This window comes from Ceratotherium simum, chromosome 2 (genome assembly GCF_057802395.1).
Source record: "Ceratotherium simum simum isolate JZ-2026a chromosome 2, ASM5780239v1, whole genome shotgun sequence".
Taxonomy (NCBI): domain Eukaryota; kingdom Metazoa; phylum Chordata; class Mammalia; order Perissodactyla; family Rhinocerotidae; genus Ceratotherium; species Ceratotherium simum.
The window spans coordinates 95,713,219-95,732,057 of record NC_141901.1 but is presented as its reverse complement, the minus strand read 5'-3'; the positions used below and the strand labels follow the sequence as shown (position 1 = coordinate 95,732,057).

At 42.9% G+C, this 18,839-nt stretch overlaps 1 protein-coding gene across 7 annotated transcripts in view; it reads left to right on the top strand.

Annotated features, from left to right (window-relative positions):
* Positions 1–18,839, top strand: part of AK4 (adenylate kinase 4) — an 87,583-nt gene that overhangs the window by 25,384 nt on the left and 43,360 nt on the right. For 5 of the 7 annotated variants that reach the window (XM_087449401.1, XM_087449406.1, XM_087449384.1 and 2 more), the window contains exon 2: positions 10,518–10,637. The exons of the other annotated variants lie outside the window; for them this stretch is intronic. In XM_087449401.1, the coding sequence (XP_087305527.1) occupies positions 10,518–10,637 (120 nt within the window). The remainder of the gene's footprint in view (positions 1–10,517; positions 10,638–18,839) is intronic. 7 annotated transcript variants of the gene reach the window in all.

The window sequence follows — 18,839 nt, the reverse complement described above, 5'->3', positions numbered from 1 at the left end:
GTGTGAAGGATGGGTCAGAGGAGGGAGGGGGCCTTGTGGGAGGAGGAGGCTGGCCGGTTAGGAGATACGGGATTGCAGGGTGCTTAGAGCTTGGTACGAGGCAGCTGCACAGAAATACTTGCTGTAGGTCTTTTATTTATTTAGTCAAAGATGCAGCACCTATTGGAAGCGAGGAAATTACCCAGAGCAGGAGGGATATTTCCCCACAGGGTGTGCTGTCACCATGAGCGCTCCTGAGTGGGCAGGCTTTGCCGGAGTGCACAAAGACGCTCAGTTCCTACTATGCTTCTGTCCCTTTCCTCCAGGGGCTGGCTTCGCCTTTCCAGAAGAATGTACTCTGATACTCACAGTGCTTCTGTTCAAGGAAATGCTCCCAACACTGAGAGGCAGTGTAGTATAGTGGTTAAGAAAATGGACTCTGGGGCCAGCCTGCTGGAGTTTGAGTCCCGGCTCTGCCACTTATTAGCTGAGTTACTTTGGGCAAGTTACTTAACCTCTCTGTGTTTCAGTTTACCTGTTTATGAAATGAGGAAAATAATAGTGCTGACCTTATAGATATTTATGATGATTAAATAGATTCTTGTGCATAAACTGCTTAGAACAACACCTGGTATATTGGAGCACATACTTATTATCTCCACGTTCTCGAATGAAATTTGCAAAGAGGCATTATTCCAAGTCCTATAACATTAATCACGTACAACTTTCAAAACAACCCTGTTCCCATTTTATAGATGAAGAAACTGAGGCACAAACACACGATGTGACCAAAGTCGTTACCTTCAAGTGGCAGTGTCAGGATTTGAACCCAGCAGTCCGGCTCTGCAGTGTACACTCTTGACCATCACACCAGGTTCAGAATGTTCTTCATAGCCTCCAACAGCCAGTTGTCAGGGAGTGACTTAAAACCATTTTAAGTCTTTTAGGTGTAGACGTGGAAGGAAGGGAGCCTGCCTTTGAGCAAGGCCAGCTGAAGGGTGGATACTGGACATCTGAAATGAGTCGTGAGAGTGAGGTGCCAAAATGCCTTAAATTTATCAGTTGCTTCCATAATTTCTGCCTCTAAAGGACTTGATATCTATTTTTTTTTTTTTTTTGAGGAAGATCAGCCCTGAGCTAACATCCGTGCTAATCCTCCTCTTTTTGCTGAGGAAGACCGTCTCTGAGCTAACATCTATTGCCAATCCTCCTCCTTTTTTTCTCCCCAAAGCCCCACTAGATAGTTGTATGTCATAGCTGCACATCCTTCTAGTTGCTGTATGTGGGACGCGGCCTCAGCATGGCCGGAGAAGCGGTGCGTTGGTGCGCGCCCGGGATCTGAACCCGGGCCACTAACAGTGGAGCGCGCGCACTCAACCGCTAAGCCAGGGGGCCGGCCTGATATCTATTTCTTAATCAAGATATTTTTAAAGCTTATTTTCTTACTAGAAGAGATTCATCAAAGTGATATCAAGGATAAACAGCTTATCGAATGAAGTTTTTATTTTTTTTCAAGTAACTGCTTCAGTGCCAAAATATTCTTATGAGTAGGGGGATAAAGAACTTGTAGTTTGCAGAATCACAAAGCTGCAGTTCATTTTTGACCGTGTCTCGTGTGTGTGGGGGGTGTGTGTGCATGTGTGTGCGTGTGTGTGTCGGCATTCTTGATGATGCTTTGGAGCAGGGGACGGTCCTGGGGGTGGGCAGTGGTTTCTCCTGGTTCTGCACAGCTGTGTGAGGGAGTCACGCTCTCTCACGGGATCGTTCCCTCTCAGCATTTTCTAGCTGAAACGATGAAAAGAACGTGAGTAGTTATCTGTTTCTGGTGACTTCGCCAGGCATCTTGGGAATTGGCTGCCTTGTGGACATTTGTCCAACTCTGTCTTCTGTATCCAGTTTGCCCTCACTTTATAGGCAGTCAGAGCAAACAAGGATATGTAGGGTGCTTATGTTTTCAAGGGTAACAGTTGTGTCCCCACCACTCAGACTCAGGGAGAACCTTCCCAGGCCCCTGGAAGCCCCACAGGCCTTGTGTCCACTGCCGCAAATGCCCTCCTGCCACTGGTAATTATTATACTTTTGCCGTATATATCAATGTATCCCTCAGTAGTACTTTGAGGAATGCACGAGTTTAATTTTATCTGTTTTAGACTTTTGTAAAAGTGGGTAGATTCTTTAGGTTAAAAAAACATAAAATTAGACCTTCTTTATTTTTATTTCTGGATCTTGCCGGGAAAAGATAGGAGACCATTCTTAGAACTTGACTTTGTTTTGAAATAGGCGAAGTTGTCAACGGTTTGATGCCTGGCCAAGCCGTCAGAAGCGTGTAACAGATAACTTGGATGCTCCCCCTGTTGTTTCCCTGACACGTAGGGAAACGGGCCATAGCCTAGTTGCTCAGTAAAGATTTTCTATGAATGCCTGCGTTGTGACAGCAAGGTCAGGGAACTTCACTTACGACAACTTCCGCGTAGTTGTTTTTGATATCTCTTTGCAACTGAACAGAGCGTGGACGTCCTAACTGGGAAAGAAATATCCCAGTGTAAATTCTTAATCTTGCACGGAGATTCGTTGTTGAAGTGTTTGTGCACAGATCTGGGTGGTTGGTTCTGTCATGGGTAGCTACCTCTGTTCCGAAAGATTCAGTTAGCCCTGGTCCTCTAGGGAATGAGTGGAGTGGAAAAGATAGTCAGTCTTCAAGAGCATCTTGAACATCTGCTTTATATCAGGACCCGTTCACGGTGCATCAGAGACACTGGTGGACGAGACAGACATGATCCGTGTTGTGTGTGGGGGATGACTGGCACGAGAAATAAAATACAAGTGTGATGAGTGTGCAGGGTGGGAAGACGCGAGGCCGTGGAGCATATACAGGGGACCTAAGCTCATTCAGGAGAGCTGAGAGAAGAAAGACCCGGGGCTGGAGAGAGGAGATGGAGTGGGGCGGGAGCAGGCGCGTGAAGGGTGAAGAACCACGAGGCAGCTGAGGTGGGCAGGGGCCGGATCTTGGAGGGGCTTGGAAGCCACTGAATGGACAGTAGAACCCACCGAGGCGTTCTAAGCAGGAGTGCGGCACGATCAGGCGTGGGGCTTGGCCCTCTCTGGCTCAGGGTGGAGACGGTGGCAGGAGGTTGTGAGGTGTGGTGGAATAGTGTTGGAGGAAGCTACTGAGTACAGTTCAGGTTGTCCTCCCCCGGTGCTGTTCCTGTGATGGTTTTTGCTCCGGGGAGCTGCTGTCCCTCCAGTCTTCGGGCAGCTGTTTGCCTTGTGTCCTCCCCTCTCTTATGGATCCAAGGTGAGTCATTGATTTTTTGGTCTGTTCAGCTTTTTACTTGTTAGGACAGAGGGGCGACTTCCCAGCTCCTTACATGCGGAACTGCAGCAGACACTGTTTCACGCTTTGTCCGTGGGTCTGTCCCCATTAGGGTGCTTCTTGTGTTTGCATCCGTAGTGCCTTGCCTGGTGCCTGGCACGTAGCAGATGCACAGAAAATTTGGGTGGATAGTGGTGTGTTCCCGGGGAGAATTCTCACCTGTAGTTTTGAGTGAGTGGAGTGATTGGGGTGGACTGGGGGTAGAAGGGGCCGTCTCTCGTAGAATGCTGGCAGGGTCACTGCACAGATGATTGGAGCCTGTGCCACAAAACCCGCTGGTGCTGGTTGAACTCATGCTGGCACCTTCTGGGTTACTTATTGAAAAAAGTGTCTGACAAAGGGAGAGAGAAGAGGAATATTCAGATAAAAGGACCTCATTGGCCTTTGCTTAAAGTATTAATAGTGGTTGAGGTTTGATCCCACCAGGCTACCATTCAGTCGTGGATTTTACTCGACTGAAGTTGACTGTCTTGAAGTCTTAAGCCTCACCTTTGTTAAAACAGATCTCTTTGTCTCCAGCGTCAAGAGACCAAGGGAGCCTGGCTGTCTCTCTGCAACTCTGGACTAGGATTTTAGGAATAACTCTCCAGTGGTCAGGGGTGAGTTAGCTGGCAGATTCAGGGTTTGACCAAATGCTTTCACTTAGTCTATGACCAATAATCTATTCCCATTTCGTAATATATTTATATGGCGCTTCATTGGCAATGTAAGGGCCTGTCTAACTTAATTGTGATAACTACTGACTGTTGAAGTTTTCTGCCCGACAGAGTAAAATTCCATAAAATGTTGCTATTGAAAGGTTTTGGTGGGTTAGCGCCCAGTCCCAGCCTTTAGACTCTCAGCTCTGGGACAGGCCTCAGATCAGGTTGGTGCAGGGCCCGGCACAGACTAGATGCTCAGTGAATATCAGCTAAATGAGTATTTATGGATTCAGAGAGTATTTAAACCACAAAACCAACCATACCCTAACTTCACTAAACTAACACAGAACTAACCGTTTCCCCCCCGATTTCATGACAGTAATCTGTCTTTCCCATTTTGGATTTATTTCTATTTGGAAGTCATTCAGACTCTGGAATGTTTAAGCTGCTGTCCTGAGTACGTAGGCTGGCTCTAGAATGGATTTTGTACCTCCTGCATATCCGTGTGTGTGTGTGTGAGTGAGTGTGTTCTCATGGTTTTTCTAAAGAAATGTTAGTTGCTTAATTGGCTTTCCTAGTTATTGGGAGAAAGATATTTTCTTTTTAGCCAGTCTTAAGATAATTCACAACGTGGGTCCAACATCCTCCCCCCTTGAGCAGCTGACAATGTTTTTGCCATATTTGCTGCCCTGAATACAATCATCTGTGTCAGTCTGTTAATGTGAAATTGGTAAACTTCAGTGTGAAACAATTGAGGCCAATAAAAATATCTTTTCCATAAACTGGAAGCATGAATTTTGGAGAGACAACCAACTTAATAGGTAGTCTTAAGTTCTGTATTATCTTAAATTTTTAAGCTTGGTATTATCTTAGATACACAACTTAATAGGTGAGTTAATAGATAGTCTTAAATTCTGAAAACTTGTATATTATCTGATCTGATTAGAAATTGAAAATATCTATTTCTCACAGTTACCAAGATCATATCTACTTTAATTTATATTTAGTAGTAATTGAATGAAATAGTTTGTTAAGATGCATTGCCACGAAATTTATATTGTAAAATAGGCAGTCCATTGATTTTCTTCTAATATGTTTAACATTGAAGATGACAATATATATCTATACATATACACACGTGATTTTGTAATATATACCATTTTGTAATCTGACACTTAATCTTTCCCTTTCTGAGGAAAATTTTTCCAAATGTGGCCTGAATCATTTGTGTTCTGTTCAATCTCATAAACGCATGATGGATTTTCTTTTTGGTTGTTGTGAAGCTTAACAAATCTATTGGCCTATTTTTGGCACTCTAAATTTATTGAGTTTATTTTTGAAAGCTTCCTGGTGATTTATGAATTATTTGTGCACGTGTGTGTGCGCATCTGCATACAGGTGTGTGCGCACTAGGGACGCAAAAGCTGTGTAAGACATTGTATGTGTGTCCACAGCCTTTCTTTGGAATTAAACTTGAGAAATTGGAGCAGGTATGTGTTTTATCCGAACATGCTAGCATTAGCGTTTAATGATACTGATTCTCTTCCAAGCATGCTGACAAGGGCAGATGAAGGTCCAGTTTTCTGGAACAGGCCTCTGTCTTCTGACCCATGTTTTATTTCAGTTTGCTGTCACAGTGAGGTCTTCCTTCAGATGCAGATGCCTTGTTGAGTCCATTTTGCTCTGACTGTTGACCTTTCAGGGTTTTCATGGTGGGGACTGAGAGATGTGGTGGAAGTTTGATTTGGTATCGGATTAGAGGACGTGTTGTCTGTCCTGCTCCGGGAAAGAGCTAAGGCTGCCAGAAATAGCCAGCAAAGTATGTTGCACTTAGATCTTTCTCTTAATTCGTAAATTGGGTTGAGATGGTTCTGGAAATCCTCCACAGAGTTATTTTAAACTTGGAGTTGCACAGTCTGCGTTGGGTTAGCCCAAGGTACTCTCTCAAGGGGCAGAAGGTCTTCTAAGGTTGCTTCTGCTTTGGTGCAGGCCTTCGTCTCATGCTTGGATTGTTGTCACAGTGTCCTTTGCATCCACCGTGCCAACTCCATCCAAATGTCACGTTGCTGTGGGCATGCGATCTGTGTACTCACACAAGGCCCTGCACTTAGTTTAACGCTCTGCTGTTGCCATCTTGAGGTTTGTAATGTTTGAACAAGGAAGCTCCATATTTTCGTTTTGTGCTGGGCGCTTTGCAAATTAAGTAGCTGCTCTTGGCTGGAGGAATGGCGTTTCTAAAACTACCTGTTTCTTTTTAAATCCTTCAAAGTCCATCCTGCTTATTCTACCTGTCCAGCTCTGTCTCTCATGGTGTGCTTTTCTTCAGATGTCACATTGAAGTTCCTCCAGGTATGCCCGGCAGCCCCGTGCCTCTGCGACATTGGCTCATGGTGTTTCCTTCTCCTCATTTGCTTACCGACCTGGTTCATCTCTATCCGTGGTTTGAAATGCTGAAGATATAAGACTGAGCTATGAAACCTAACAGGGCCATCTCAACTAGTACTGATCACACTTCATCTCATATCTCTCTTGAAAAAGTTGATATCTGGCGAGGCTGCCATATTTGATCTGGGAGAATGGTTCTGTGGTAACTGTCCAGGAAAATCAGGTTGATTTTTACCAGGGGGGAAAATTCTCTATCATCTTTAAGGTGTTCATTCATTCATTCATGCAACATTATGGAGCATCTAATACATGCCAGACTGTATTCTAAGCACTGAAGATATGGCAGTGAACAAAATATTTCCTTTTTTCTCAATGAGCTAATCATATTCTAGTTGGGGAGGCAGAAAGCGAGTTAACAAATACATCAGTAGAAAACAATGCAAAGTAGGAGACGAGACTAGAGGGTGATGGGGTGTGTGCTTGTGGTGTGTTACTCAGGCTAGAAGGCCTGTTTAGGTAATACTTAATCAGAGGCCTGATTGAAGTGAGGGCTTGATCCATGTGCAACTCTGGGGGAAAGAGTGTTCCTGGCAGAGGGAACAGCGAATGCACAGGTCCTGAAGGGGGCACATGCCCGATCTTCAGGAAACTGCAAAGAGGCTGGTGTGGCTGGAATAGAGTGGGCAGTGAAGAGAGAAGTGGAAGATGCGGTCGGGGAACGAGGCCTGATCCCACAGGGCCTTGTAGCCAGGTGAGGACTTCGGCTTGTACTCTCAGTGAGATGGGAAGTCACAGGAGGATTACGTTGGCTTGCATTTTAAAAGGATCACTGTAGCTGTTGTATTTATGCAAAGGAGCCATCTCAAATGCTACGGAGAAGTGAAGTAAACTAAGAATTGAGAATTGACTGTTTAGGTAATATAGTTATTCTTTTGGTTGATGGATGCGCAGAAGAACCCAAAAGCACTCTTTGGGTTTTGTAGCAGGTCAAAGATTGCTGTTGGTGAAGGACCCACTTTGATCTTAGCTGTGAGATCTTTATCAGTCTGTTGATTCTTTGGCCAGTTGTCTCTTCTTTGCTATATGAAGACTTTGTAAACTAGGTTTTGGAGTCTCACTCCCTCCCTCTTTCTTAGTCTGCTTTCTGATAAGCCATCCACTCATGGTAATTACATGGCAGTCCAGGGCCGTTCCTGTGCCCTTCTCTCCTCTTGGTGACGTGGCTTGTCCTGCAGCCGTCCATCCACATAGTTTGCTCTTGTTTGTTCACAAGTTACTGCTGCACTCTTATTTTTGATCGGTTGCCTCGGGTATAAGAGACATTGTGGAAGTAGAATTTCAAGAACTTCATGCTCAATTAGATATAAAGAATGGGAGAAGTCGAGAAAATCAAGACAAGTGCTATTTAATCTTAGGTGACATCTGAGGAGAGTCACGTTGTTAACTGAGGCGGGAAACACCAAGGCAAGAGCAGGGTGGGAGGGACGGTGTGATTCTGGACATGGCAAGTCTGGGGGGTCAGCGGGAGGTACGTATTGAGCCATTTAACAGATACTCAGAGGCCTTAGGGGCATCTTTTCGCATATTGTTCTTCATTACATTAGTGAATCCAAATGTATCCCAATACCATAGGTCCCCCATCTGAAGGGACGTGAAACAGTAATGTGGTCCAGTCCCCAATCCAGTTTGCAAAATCCCTCTACAACATCCCTTCCTAGTCACTCTTTGAGTCTCCCTTCAGACATTTCCTAAGGCAACTTTTTCTGTCCATTTGTAATTCCCACCACTAGTCCTGTTTCTAAACCCAGGGGATTGAATAAGATAATGCCTTTTCCATGAGTCAAGTGTCAGGTTATGGGTAAATTGTCATCACATCCTTCTCGTGGTCATCTTCTTTCCAAATGAGACATTTCCTACTCTTTCACTGTTTCTTCATGGGACAATTGGAGCCAGTTCATCTTGGTCTCTCACCTTGGAAGATGTTTATTTGTTGTTTATATTTACCTTAAAGTTTGGTGGATGGGAAAAACTAAGCAGATTCCCTGTAGGGAGCCAAAGTTTCTAAGAACAGGGCTCTAGGGCTGGCCTGACCACTGCAGACTAGGACAGCACCAAACTTGTCAGATACTCCAAGCATACTATCTGACAGTGATTTTTCAGATATAAAAACACATACCATACTGGTATTACCCAAGAGAACTGAAAGCATATGTTCACACCAAAACTTGCACATGAAATGTTCATTGCAGCATTATTCATAATAGCCAAAAAATGGAAGCAACCCAAATGCCTGTTAACTCACGTTGTGTATAAACAAAATATGGTGTATCTATGCAATGGAATAATAATATTCAGCCATGAAAATGAATAAAGGACTGATATATGGTACAACATGGATGAACCTTGAAAACTTTATGCTAAGTGAAAGAAACCAGACACAAAATACCACATATTGTGTGATTCTGTTTATATGAAATGTGCAGAATAGGCAAATCTATGAAGACAGAAAGCAGATTAGTAGTTGTCAGGGGCAAGAGGGAGGAGGGAATGGGGGGATGACTGCTAATGGGTACAGAGTTTCTCTCGGAGGTGATAAAAATGTTATGGAATTAGTTTGTGGTGATGGTTGCACAACATTGAGAACGTATTGAAAACCCCTGAGTTGTACATTTGAACATGGTGAATGTTGTGGTGTGTGAATTATTTCTCATTAGAGCTGGCATAAAAAATATGGGTGTTATCTCCTATCTGAAGGTAGGATCTTGTGAGGGTTAAATGAAATGACGTATGATGTGCTTAAAGCACAGTGCCTGGGACCTAGTATGTACTCAGTTAGTGATTGTTACTGTTGCTCTTATGAAAAGTAATACTGCTTAAATATCAGTAAGCTGCGATCTTCTTCACTGCTACATTTGTGGAATACTGCCTGTGATATAGTGTGCCATCAGTAAATACTTCTGGAATGACCGTGTTTTGTTCCCGTTCATGTTTAGCCACATTCAGGAGTGTGATTGTCTTTTGTGTTCTCTTTCTTGCAGCCTGTTACTGAATCTGCATCCTTGGGCCTGACTTGGAGCTTGTTGTCCAGTAGTGGTGATGGGGTGATAGAGAGCTCTTCACAGCCCACATTTCAGTGTTGAAGAAGTTAGGAGTGTAGACTGTCTGGGGAAGGAAAGGTTCTACCTTAAATTCAGGGTGAAGGTGGGAGCAAAATGATTCTTGAGCTTTTTTCCAGTAATATAATTCTGTTTTATGTTTTTATAAAAACTTAATTGGCCTGTAGAGAGTGTAGTTCTTACTGGTTCATTATCAGTTCCTTGGAGAGCAGAGGACTTCGTCTTCGTTAGAAAAAATATTCAGTTCCTAGAAATTTAACAGATTTAAACTGACAATTTGTTCTGCTGAGCCCAACTCACAATTTCCACACATTAGAAATTGTTATTTTAAATTAGGATAGAAGCATTTTTTCTCTGAAAAAAATATGTATTTTTAAATTCACATCCTTTTATGAACTTGGCATTCCACTAATAACACTGAGTTCCCTTTACAACTGCGTCGGCAAGGTGCCGTCTGCTTGTATTGAGGCTCATGAAGAGAAAGAAACCTGTTGTTTGTATTACCCAGCCTTTTTTCTAGAAGGCCAGTGGAATTTTTTTCCTTTGGTCTCTAAGGAATGGTTGTGCTTCTCAGCTTCCTTTAGTCTTCTGTACACCATGGACCAGGTGGTTGACTCCGTTTCCTTGTTATCATGACTGCCAGGAGGCTCAGCACCACTGATGGTCACCTCCGGGAGGTCCCCAGGACTGCTTTCCTGGCGGTTTGTGCACCATCCTCCTTCAGACTCTGACTTTGTTTCCTGCTCTTATTTTCTCTTTGCCTGATTTCTATTTTCCTTTTGTTTTTCTGTCTGTGCATATCTTCAAGAGCTGCTTTTGTAATTCTTTGGGAAAATAGGAGACAGTGGCACCATTATTGAAGCCAAAATTTAAAAAATTACTCTAAAAACATTTACCTGTATCTTTCCCCCCGTACCAACAGGGAGGAGTCGGAGAGAAGGTGAAACTGTCAGAAGAGAGTTGGTAAGCTTTTGTTGTTTTTGAAGCTTTTTTGAGTGTCTCTTTTTCCTGTCTTTTTAATAGAAGTTGGTGATCTGGCAAAGCAGTACATAGAGAAAGGTCTCTTGGTTCCAGATCACGTGATCACCCGCCTCATGATGTCAGAGCTGGAGATGCGGCGCAGCCAGCACTGGCTCCTGGACGGTGAGTTGAACTTGTGGGTAAGCTGGACTTCTGTGAATGGTTTGTCATGGTCTCCTTGCACACTCCCTTAGTTTCTTAAAGATTGCAAAATACGTTTTTTTCTAAACTTGCAGTCATTTATTTAGGCCTGTTGCAGTTTGTCAACATGACAGAGACCTGCTGTGGTGAAGCCTTTTAATTCCCCTCTGCAGACGACAGTCCCGAGAGCCACTGACCACCAGACCTTGGTGAACTCTTGTTATGGTTCCAGGTTCGGCGTTGCCTTTTGTTTCCACCACTAAGTCCTCATAAGTATAACTCATCTTAAATCAGAGGGTCTTTTATTCATAATGGGCCACGCAAGTTAATCATTTTTCACCTGTCAGATTAACAGATAGAAAATCTGAAAATCTTTTATTGAGTGTGTAAGAAATAAGTATTGTTGAGATTGTAAATGGGCAACCTTGTGGGGGCAGCTTAGCAGTCTTTATACTTTTTGATTCAGCAATTCCATGCTGGATTTCTTGCCTAAAGATACATCTTCAAGGATGTCTATTTTCAGCATTATTAGTAAATAGCAAGACCCTGGTAACAACCTAAGGATCTATCATAGGGATGCCTTAAGTTTTGGTATGTTCATTAATAAATCATCTGTACTTGTGTGTTGATATGATAGAACTCAAAGACAGGCTGCCAAATGAAAACACCTAGGTGCCGTGTAGTGTGGATCATATATTATTTGTGTAATAATGGAGGGGCAGTATAATATTACTATATACGCTTACAAACACATGCATGAGCTATTTTTGGGAGGATATAAAAAACTGCTACCAGTGGTCGGCTCTGAGTAAGGATTAGGGTTGGGAGAGAGCCTTACCTTTTACTATGTATATCCTTTCATACTATTTGATTTTTAATATGTATTTAAATAATACGGGGGCCTGATTTAAACACTCAGTTAGTGGTTCCTAAACTTTTTAGGCATTGTGGACCCCTTGATGACAGCTGTGATATTTCACCCAGGAAAATGCATACAGATGCTCACACACAAAATATTGTACAAGTTTGTACTCGAGGAAGCTGGAATTAAGAATCTTCTGTTTTAAGTTTGCCCAGTTTAAATCTTTTGATTTATTAAAGGAAGAAAGTAGACTGGTGGATTCTTTGTCTTACTCTTAAATAGCAAGATTCCTCGGTGCAGTGAAAGTAGAAACCTGGTGAACATACTGCTTTCTAGGAACACAAAATGCAGACAGCGAGATTTATCTACAATAGAATTCTTTCCACTGCAGAGCGGTTTTCTTAGTTCACCCAGTGCACCCATTCCTATCTTAATTTGGTGATACTGAAGCCTCAGGAAGCGAGACAGTTGAAACCTCGATGTTTGCCAGCCACAGAGAAGCCGGAGGAATTGTCCGACATTCAAACTATCAGATTGCCTATATTTCTCTTAAAGTCTGGAACCATGAATCTCCAAAATGACTAACATGGTGGAGTGTTTATTCTATGTCAGCGTTTCTCAAAGTGAGTTGTGTACAATGTTAGTAATTTCTAAACAAGAAAACAGACTTTGTGGCCAAATAGGTTTAGAAAATGCCAGTTTAAATACTAAACGTTGATAGCATTTATTGAGCACTTACTGTGTGCCAAGCATTATTCTAAACACTTGATGTTTATTATCTCATTCAATCCCTACAACAACCATATGAAGTAGACACTGTTATCTCCATTTAATAGATAACCGAGGCAAAGTAGGATTCAGTACCTGCTCGAAGTTAGTAAGTGCCTAAGTTAACCACTTTCCTTTACTTCAGGATTTTACTGAACCTTTAATATGATAGTATGACTTGACTCTTCATAGAAGGAGACATCATGAGACATTTTCTGAATTTATTTGATCACAGACTCTCTGACCCTATCTCTAACACCCACGGAGAACCTCCAGGATTGTTCTATAGAGCATTGTTTGTGAATTCTACTCTTCAACACATATTCCTCACTTTGTAGGTGTTCTGAAAGTTGACGATAAAGTAGACCATATCCTTCTAGAATGCCTTCCATTAAACAAATTTGAAACTATGTCCTCATGGGGCTGGAGGGAACCAACAGACTGAATTGAAAACTTTTGTTGAGAGAAAGGCTACACAGGCCTGTGGAAGATATGCGTTTATTCATTAGGCAATAATGATGAAAGCTCCTACTGTGTGTCTGAACCAGTTAGGTGCTGTTGATAAAATGGCAACACACTGTCCCTGTTCTTTAATGGGGCTTATATCACAGTAGAGGAGTCAGGTGTGTAAAAAATTAGGTACTAACTGTATAATAGAATCATATATACGTGGTACCCTGAGGACACAAAGTAGAAAGTTATCTGTTCTCTTGGTGGGCGGAGGGATTGGAACAACTTCATGGAAAAAGAGATGAATGGAGAGTTGTTCTGCAAGTTGATGAATAGGAGTTGGGAAGGCAGATTTTTTCAGCAGAGCGGTGGTGTGAACTGGACAAGAGAGGAATGACCTAGCCGAGTATTTTCTTGGGCCTGCCAACAGAGGGAGGCAGGGGAAATCCTGGGGTGGACAGCTTTTGATTCTATACAAAGATGGTGGAACTGGAAATTGTTGGCTTGAGGGACCATTGAAGAGTTGTTAAGTAGAGGCATAGCATGATCAGATGGGTTTGTGTCTCAGAAAGACTACTCTCTTAGTGGAGGAGAGATGAGGTGCTGTGGTAGGGAGGAGGTGGTGACTGGAAGCCTCATAAGAGATTGTTAGAATAACTGGACCAAGGTTTGTTGAAGGCCTGAATGTGAACAGTAGCAGTGGGACGGGGAGGAGGCGCCCTTCGTGAAGGAAGGGATTGAGGAGAATTGGCAGGAGTTGTGATGTCTGGAGTGGCAGGAGTCTGGTGTTGGTACTACAGCCCTGGGGTTTTCTCTTATGCCTCCCGAGCTTTGGAGCTTCCCGGCGGTCATCATCTTCCCTGCCCTTCTCCAGCTGTGTTAATTTCTCCAGACTCTAAACATTTAGCTCACAAAAGTGAGCCCCCAGTACTTCTGTGTGGGTGTTTGTCATGACCGGTAAACTTTGGCTGTGCCACCACCTCACAGTAACTGCTCTAGTTTAGATTCTTTAATTGGGAGGCTTCTTACCCTGTAAAATGAACTTGTGCAGTTTTAGTAAACTTAAAAATTGTTTAAAAAAAGGATCATCTATGTTAAACTCCTTGGGAAAGGTGGTTGGTGTAGTAACCACCCCAGTTCGCGCCTGACCGCCTGTTGGAATCCCAGCTCTGCCGTTTACCGGCTGTGGGTGTGACCCGGGGCAAGTTACCGTACCTTTCTGTGCATTTTATTCCTCATGGAAAACAGGGATTAGAAAAGGGTTGTAAGGATGGAGTGAGTGTGTGCGAAGTGCTTAGGAGAATGCTTGTCGTATAGTAAGTGCCGTACAGTAGGAGACTGTGTTATCATTTGTCCATGTGATGTGCAGGTTCTGAACTTTTTTTTTTTGGTAACTACATTAAGTGTTAAGTTGAAAAGTAGATTTAAAAATATTTAGCCCTGCGAAGTTGAATAAGTTCAGTTATGGAATGTTTTATCTATCTTTTCAACGCTTTGCTTTGCCGTAACTTTCCCCTTCAGAGTGAACAACTGAAGTGCTCTTACATCACAGGCCTGGTTTTAGTAAAGTCCGTCAGTCTCCTCACGAGTTTAGTTTGTACCTTTCTCCTTGAAAACTCATCTGGTCACGTTCTGTGATTTTTCTTTAAAGCTCCAGAATAAATCCATTGGGCTAAGTGAGGAGTGTCAGGAAAGCCGAGTTCTGTGCTCAGCTTTGAACTCCTTCTGTCACAGGGCACGTGCCCTGCGGAGGACGTGCCTGTTGAGTGTGCTAAAGGTGATTCATGCGGGAAGGTCAAGAAAAGAATTCTGGATGAGAGATGACGCAGCATCTTGGTCCATGATTCAAGCCCAGGGAACGCCTAGCGGGTAGATGGGTGGTGCGTGCTCTGTATTTGCTCAGCTAAGCCCTTGCTAAAGATAGATCAGCACTTCCTCGCGTTCCCAGTACTTTCCAGTAGGGTAAGAAACACTCTTTTATGTCTTTGTATATATGTGTGGTTTTTTTCCTCCTCTTTTTTTCTTTTTTTTAATTTCCTTGGAAGTTTAATGTGTAAGAGCAGTTTTCTAAAAATAGTTTTATTTAATTTTTAAGACAGATATTCTACCAAAGGTGTGTAATGCACAAGCCTTCTTGTTTTGTTATAAAACTGTGTTTAGTTTCACGGAGAGGGTATTTACTGCTTACGAGGTAATCTTAAGGTGAAATGGTAATTAGGGAACAATAACCAGCTCTTTAACAAATACAAATTCTTCACTTTTTAAAAGAGGGCCGGCAGTGAGGTGAGGCCAGTACGGAGGTGTGTTAGTAAGAGATTTTTCTCATTTCTAGACTTGTCTGCCGATCTGTGCATTTAAACCATAACCTGCAAATTCTCAAACTCGGTACTAATTTGTCTCCTGGTAGCAACGTGTAACGGAATTGTCTGCCAGGTGATTTTAGGTGTAGGTATCAAAATATTTTGAATTTGTTGTCAAAGTTTGGTTTCAGAGAAAGCAGCCTTAAATTTTGGAATTATAAGTGGAATATAATTTAAGCCTTTTCAGTCGAGATAAAGATACCGTCAGAACGGGTGTCATCCCTCGGTCTGTGGGTGTGTGTCCACTGGTTTCGTCTGGGCGGTGTTGACCTGGTACTTTCTGTGGGTGATTCTGGCTTTTTTTTTTTTTAGCAGAAATCAGAGCTTTTTGAATGAGTGCAGTGTCTGGTGTGTTTGTTTTCCCGGAGAGTTCAATGACCTCAGACCTGAGATATTCCAGGGAACAAGCTCCCTCAGAACCCGTGGCATCCAAGTGGAAGGTGGATGCTGGGAAACGAGCTTCAGATGCAGGAGCTGGGGATCTCGTCCTGATTTCGCGAATGTGTTTTACCGTACTACCGGACTGGCACGTAACTGCTCTGACCTTATCCTCTTGGTATTTTTCTTTCTGAATCAGACCTCTGAAGAGTGTTACATCCCACTGGGCAACATATGCCTACAGAAAAAAAGCTGGCAGTCACAGATCTTTTGAATCACATCTTTTAAGAAATGCCAAGGGCAATTTTTTTCTGTTGCCCTTGTGAATGTAGGGTATGCTTCAAAAATAAAATGTATAATAGGTTTGTTTGGAAGGTCACTGAAGATATTCTATTTGGAAAGAAAAAGAATCACACTTTCTCTCTCCTCCGTTTTGTGTGTTTGCGTGTGTGCATATGTGTGTAAGAGGATAACATGTTATCTTACCTATTTACCTTCAAGTGTTTAGTCTTGCAAAAGTATTGTCAGATAACCTTTGATCTTAGATCATTCTTGAGGCAAGGATGTATACTCTGATACCTTGTATGTAAGGTTTGAAGCAGTTGGGGTGATTCCCAGCGAATGGAGAGTAGTTACAGAATTGATGGGACTCTTCGCGGCTGCTGTGGCAGCTTTCACGCCCGCCAGGCGTGGACTGAGCCATCAGAACCTTTGGTGCCTCACAAGCCTTGTCCTTCTTGACGCATTCATGACTTGCCTCTCACTGTAGCACTTTTCGTTCAACAAACATTTATTATGCATACCTAATGGGTGAAATAACAATTATGTCCTGGGTATTTATAAAGTGAATAAAGTACAGGTATGGCTGACTTTGCACTGGGATAGTGGCAGTGAAGAAAAAAGGAGGAAGAATATATCGGAGAGAGAGTGTGTAGAGGTAGAGTGAGCTTGTCAAGGTGCTCCTAGTGACGGAGGAGGGGAAGACATGTCTCCAGCCAGCCCTGGTGCGGGTGAGATGGCGTCTGTGTGCTGGGAGGTAAGAGGAGAGATTTCACAAGTATGGAATGGTATTCTTGGTGAAAATGACAGCGTGAACAAAGATGGGTGTGTGTATCGATTAGTCTTGGTGCCACATTCCTGGAGACGGCATCCCTACCCCAAGACAATGTAAATATGTCTGACAGTTGTTTTTTTTCTGCATCCAAAGTTCTTGTTTGAGGGGACAGTTTGGATAGCAGCCCTTAAATGAATGTTGTTCTGCTCATTTTCTTTGTGGGCACATTATTATTATTATTATTTTGGTGCTTTGAGGGTAGAGTTTGATCAAGGATCTGTTTATTATATGTTTGGGTTTCATGAAGGATCAACAACTATTTGCTAGGTTTGGTTGATTAAAAAAATTACTCTTACAGCCCTATAGCCATAATAGTCTTCTCTGAAATGGTACATCTTTGTGTTTTAAAACAGACGACATTTTTTTTATCATCTTGGAAGAAGGAATTATAAAACTCGAGACCCATGTTTGGTTATACTTCTTAACATGGTTGTTAAGTATTCGGATATTCTTAAATGAAATGATTTGTAGACATGTCATCAATTTCAAATTGAGTAGTGTACTGAAGGAGAACAAATGATTCACCAGGAAAGGTGGGCAAAAAGAAATATTGTATCTACTTTAAATAGGACCAGGTAATAGCTTTCTAACCAGAGCAATGTTGGTGGAGTTACATAGGAAAGACCGTTCCTCAGTGGGGTTAGGTTATGAAGAGCCATTTTGGTGACATGTGAGGAAGTTCAGTGCAGTCCCATCTTACAACACGCGTCATCCAAAGTGCGTGGCCTGTTCAGACTTTATATCTAGCTATTGATTCCATTAAAGCTATTGCAACCCCTGTGTTAATGGTCCCAGGAGGTTGTGCAAATTTCTTTTGTTTGTGAGTATTCATAATTTTTCCTACAGCTGAGTGTTCGTTGAGCACCAGCTGTGCCGGGCACTGCCCAGACACCACAGCAGAGCACCCCAGAGAGGGCAGGACCCGGCCCTCTGGGCACTTAGGATCTGGTGGTGATTTGGCCTGTGCTGCCGTAGGCAGTGAGGTCATCTTCGGTGTCTTGATTTACGTCCAAACCATAAGACCTTGCTTTTTTATCCCGTGACTTTTCCTAGGTTCAGTGCCTTGGTGTGACTGTGAGCTCAGAGTATCCGACTGAAAAACGGGTGAAGCCTCGGGCTCTTGCCTTCTTCATTTGGTTGAATTCGTCTGAGACCCTTCCTCTGTGTCCATTTCTGGTGGCTTTCCTCTGATTGCTCTGACTGCTGCCTTGGGGTGAGGGACAATCTTAATGTAGTAGACAATCCTGATTTTGTTTGTTCAGTTTGTGTTTTCAGAGAATGACCAGATTTTAACGTGTAAGCATGAGGGGCCATATGGAAAACACATGGATACAGATATTTGAGCATACTCTAGAAAAACTTGGTTCAGAGATCAAAAAACATATTGAGTATAGATTTTTTATGTGTCCCCAGGAGCTTGGCATTGGTCCATCTAAGAAGGGATTCGCACACTTCCTGACCTCATGGTCCAGGAGGAGCCGGTGCTGCATAAACAGTTGCAGTGTCAGATCTTGGGAGCACCAGGTGAGGGGGTGAAAGGTGAGAGATAGCACAGGGAGAAAGTGACAGACCCTATTTTTGGGGTTAGGGAGGCAGCTACTAGGAAGGCTTCCTGGAGAAGGTGACACTGAGAGCTAAATTTTGAAAGTAGGAATAAAGTACATTCTAGACTGAGGGAACATTATGGGCGAAAGGTATAGAGGCATGAAACCACATGGTATGTTCTGGAAACCACAAGTAGTTGGGTAATCCTGCGGTCAAAAATACGAGCGGATGAGGCTGGAAAGGTGGATGGTGCAAAAGTTAAACACTTCATGGAATTCAAAAACAGGGAGTTGAATAAGCGTCCAAGTTAATGTTAAAAATGAGTTAGAAGTTTAAAATTTAAAACTTTGAATTTGAAAGAGGGAATCACTTATATTTTAACTGCCTTTCCAACTAAAATTTAAAAATTAACTAGTTTTTAAAAATTTTAAATTTCGACATTGAACTCCGCTTCCCCTGTGGTGGGCATGACTCATCATGTGCTTGCAGGGGCAGCCGGCCCCTTTCCCATTGCTGTGTAATTAGGGGTCTGTAAAGTAAGGCGCAGGGTGAAGCTGTCTTCGAATCTCATTTCAGATGTTAGGAGAGCCTGCTTCCCTGAGTTATGAAACAGGTATTTTGGGAATTGGAGGAATTGAGAAAATTCATTGCAAAGCTTCGTCCAAAGCATCTGAGGTCTACTTTGCTGGTTTAGTAATAAAACAGTT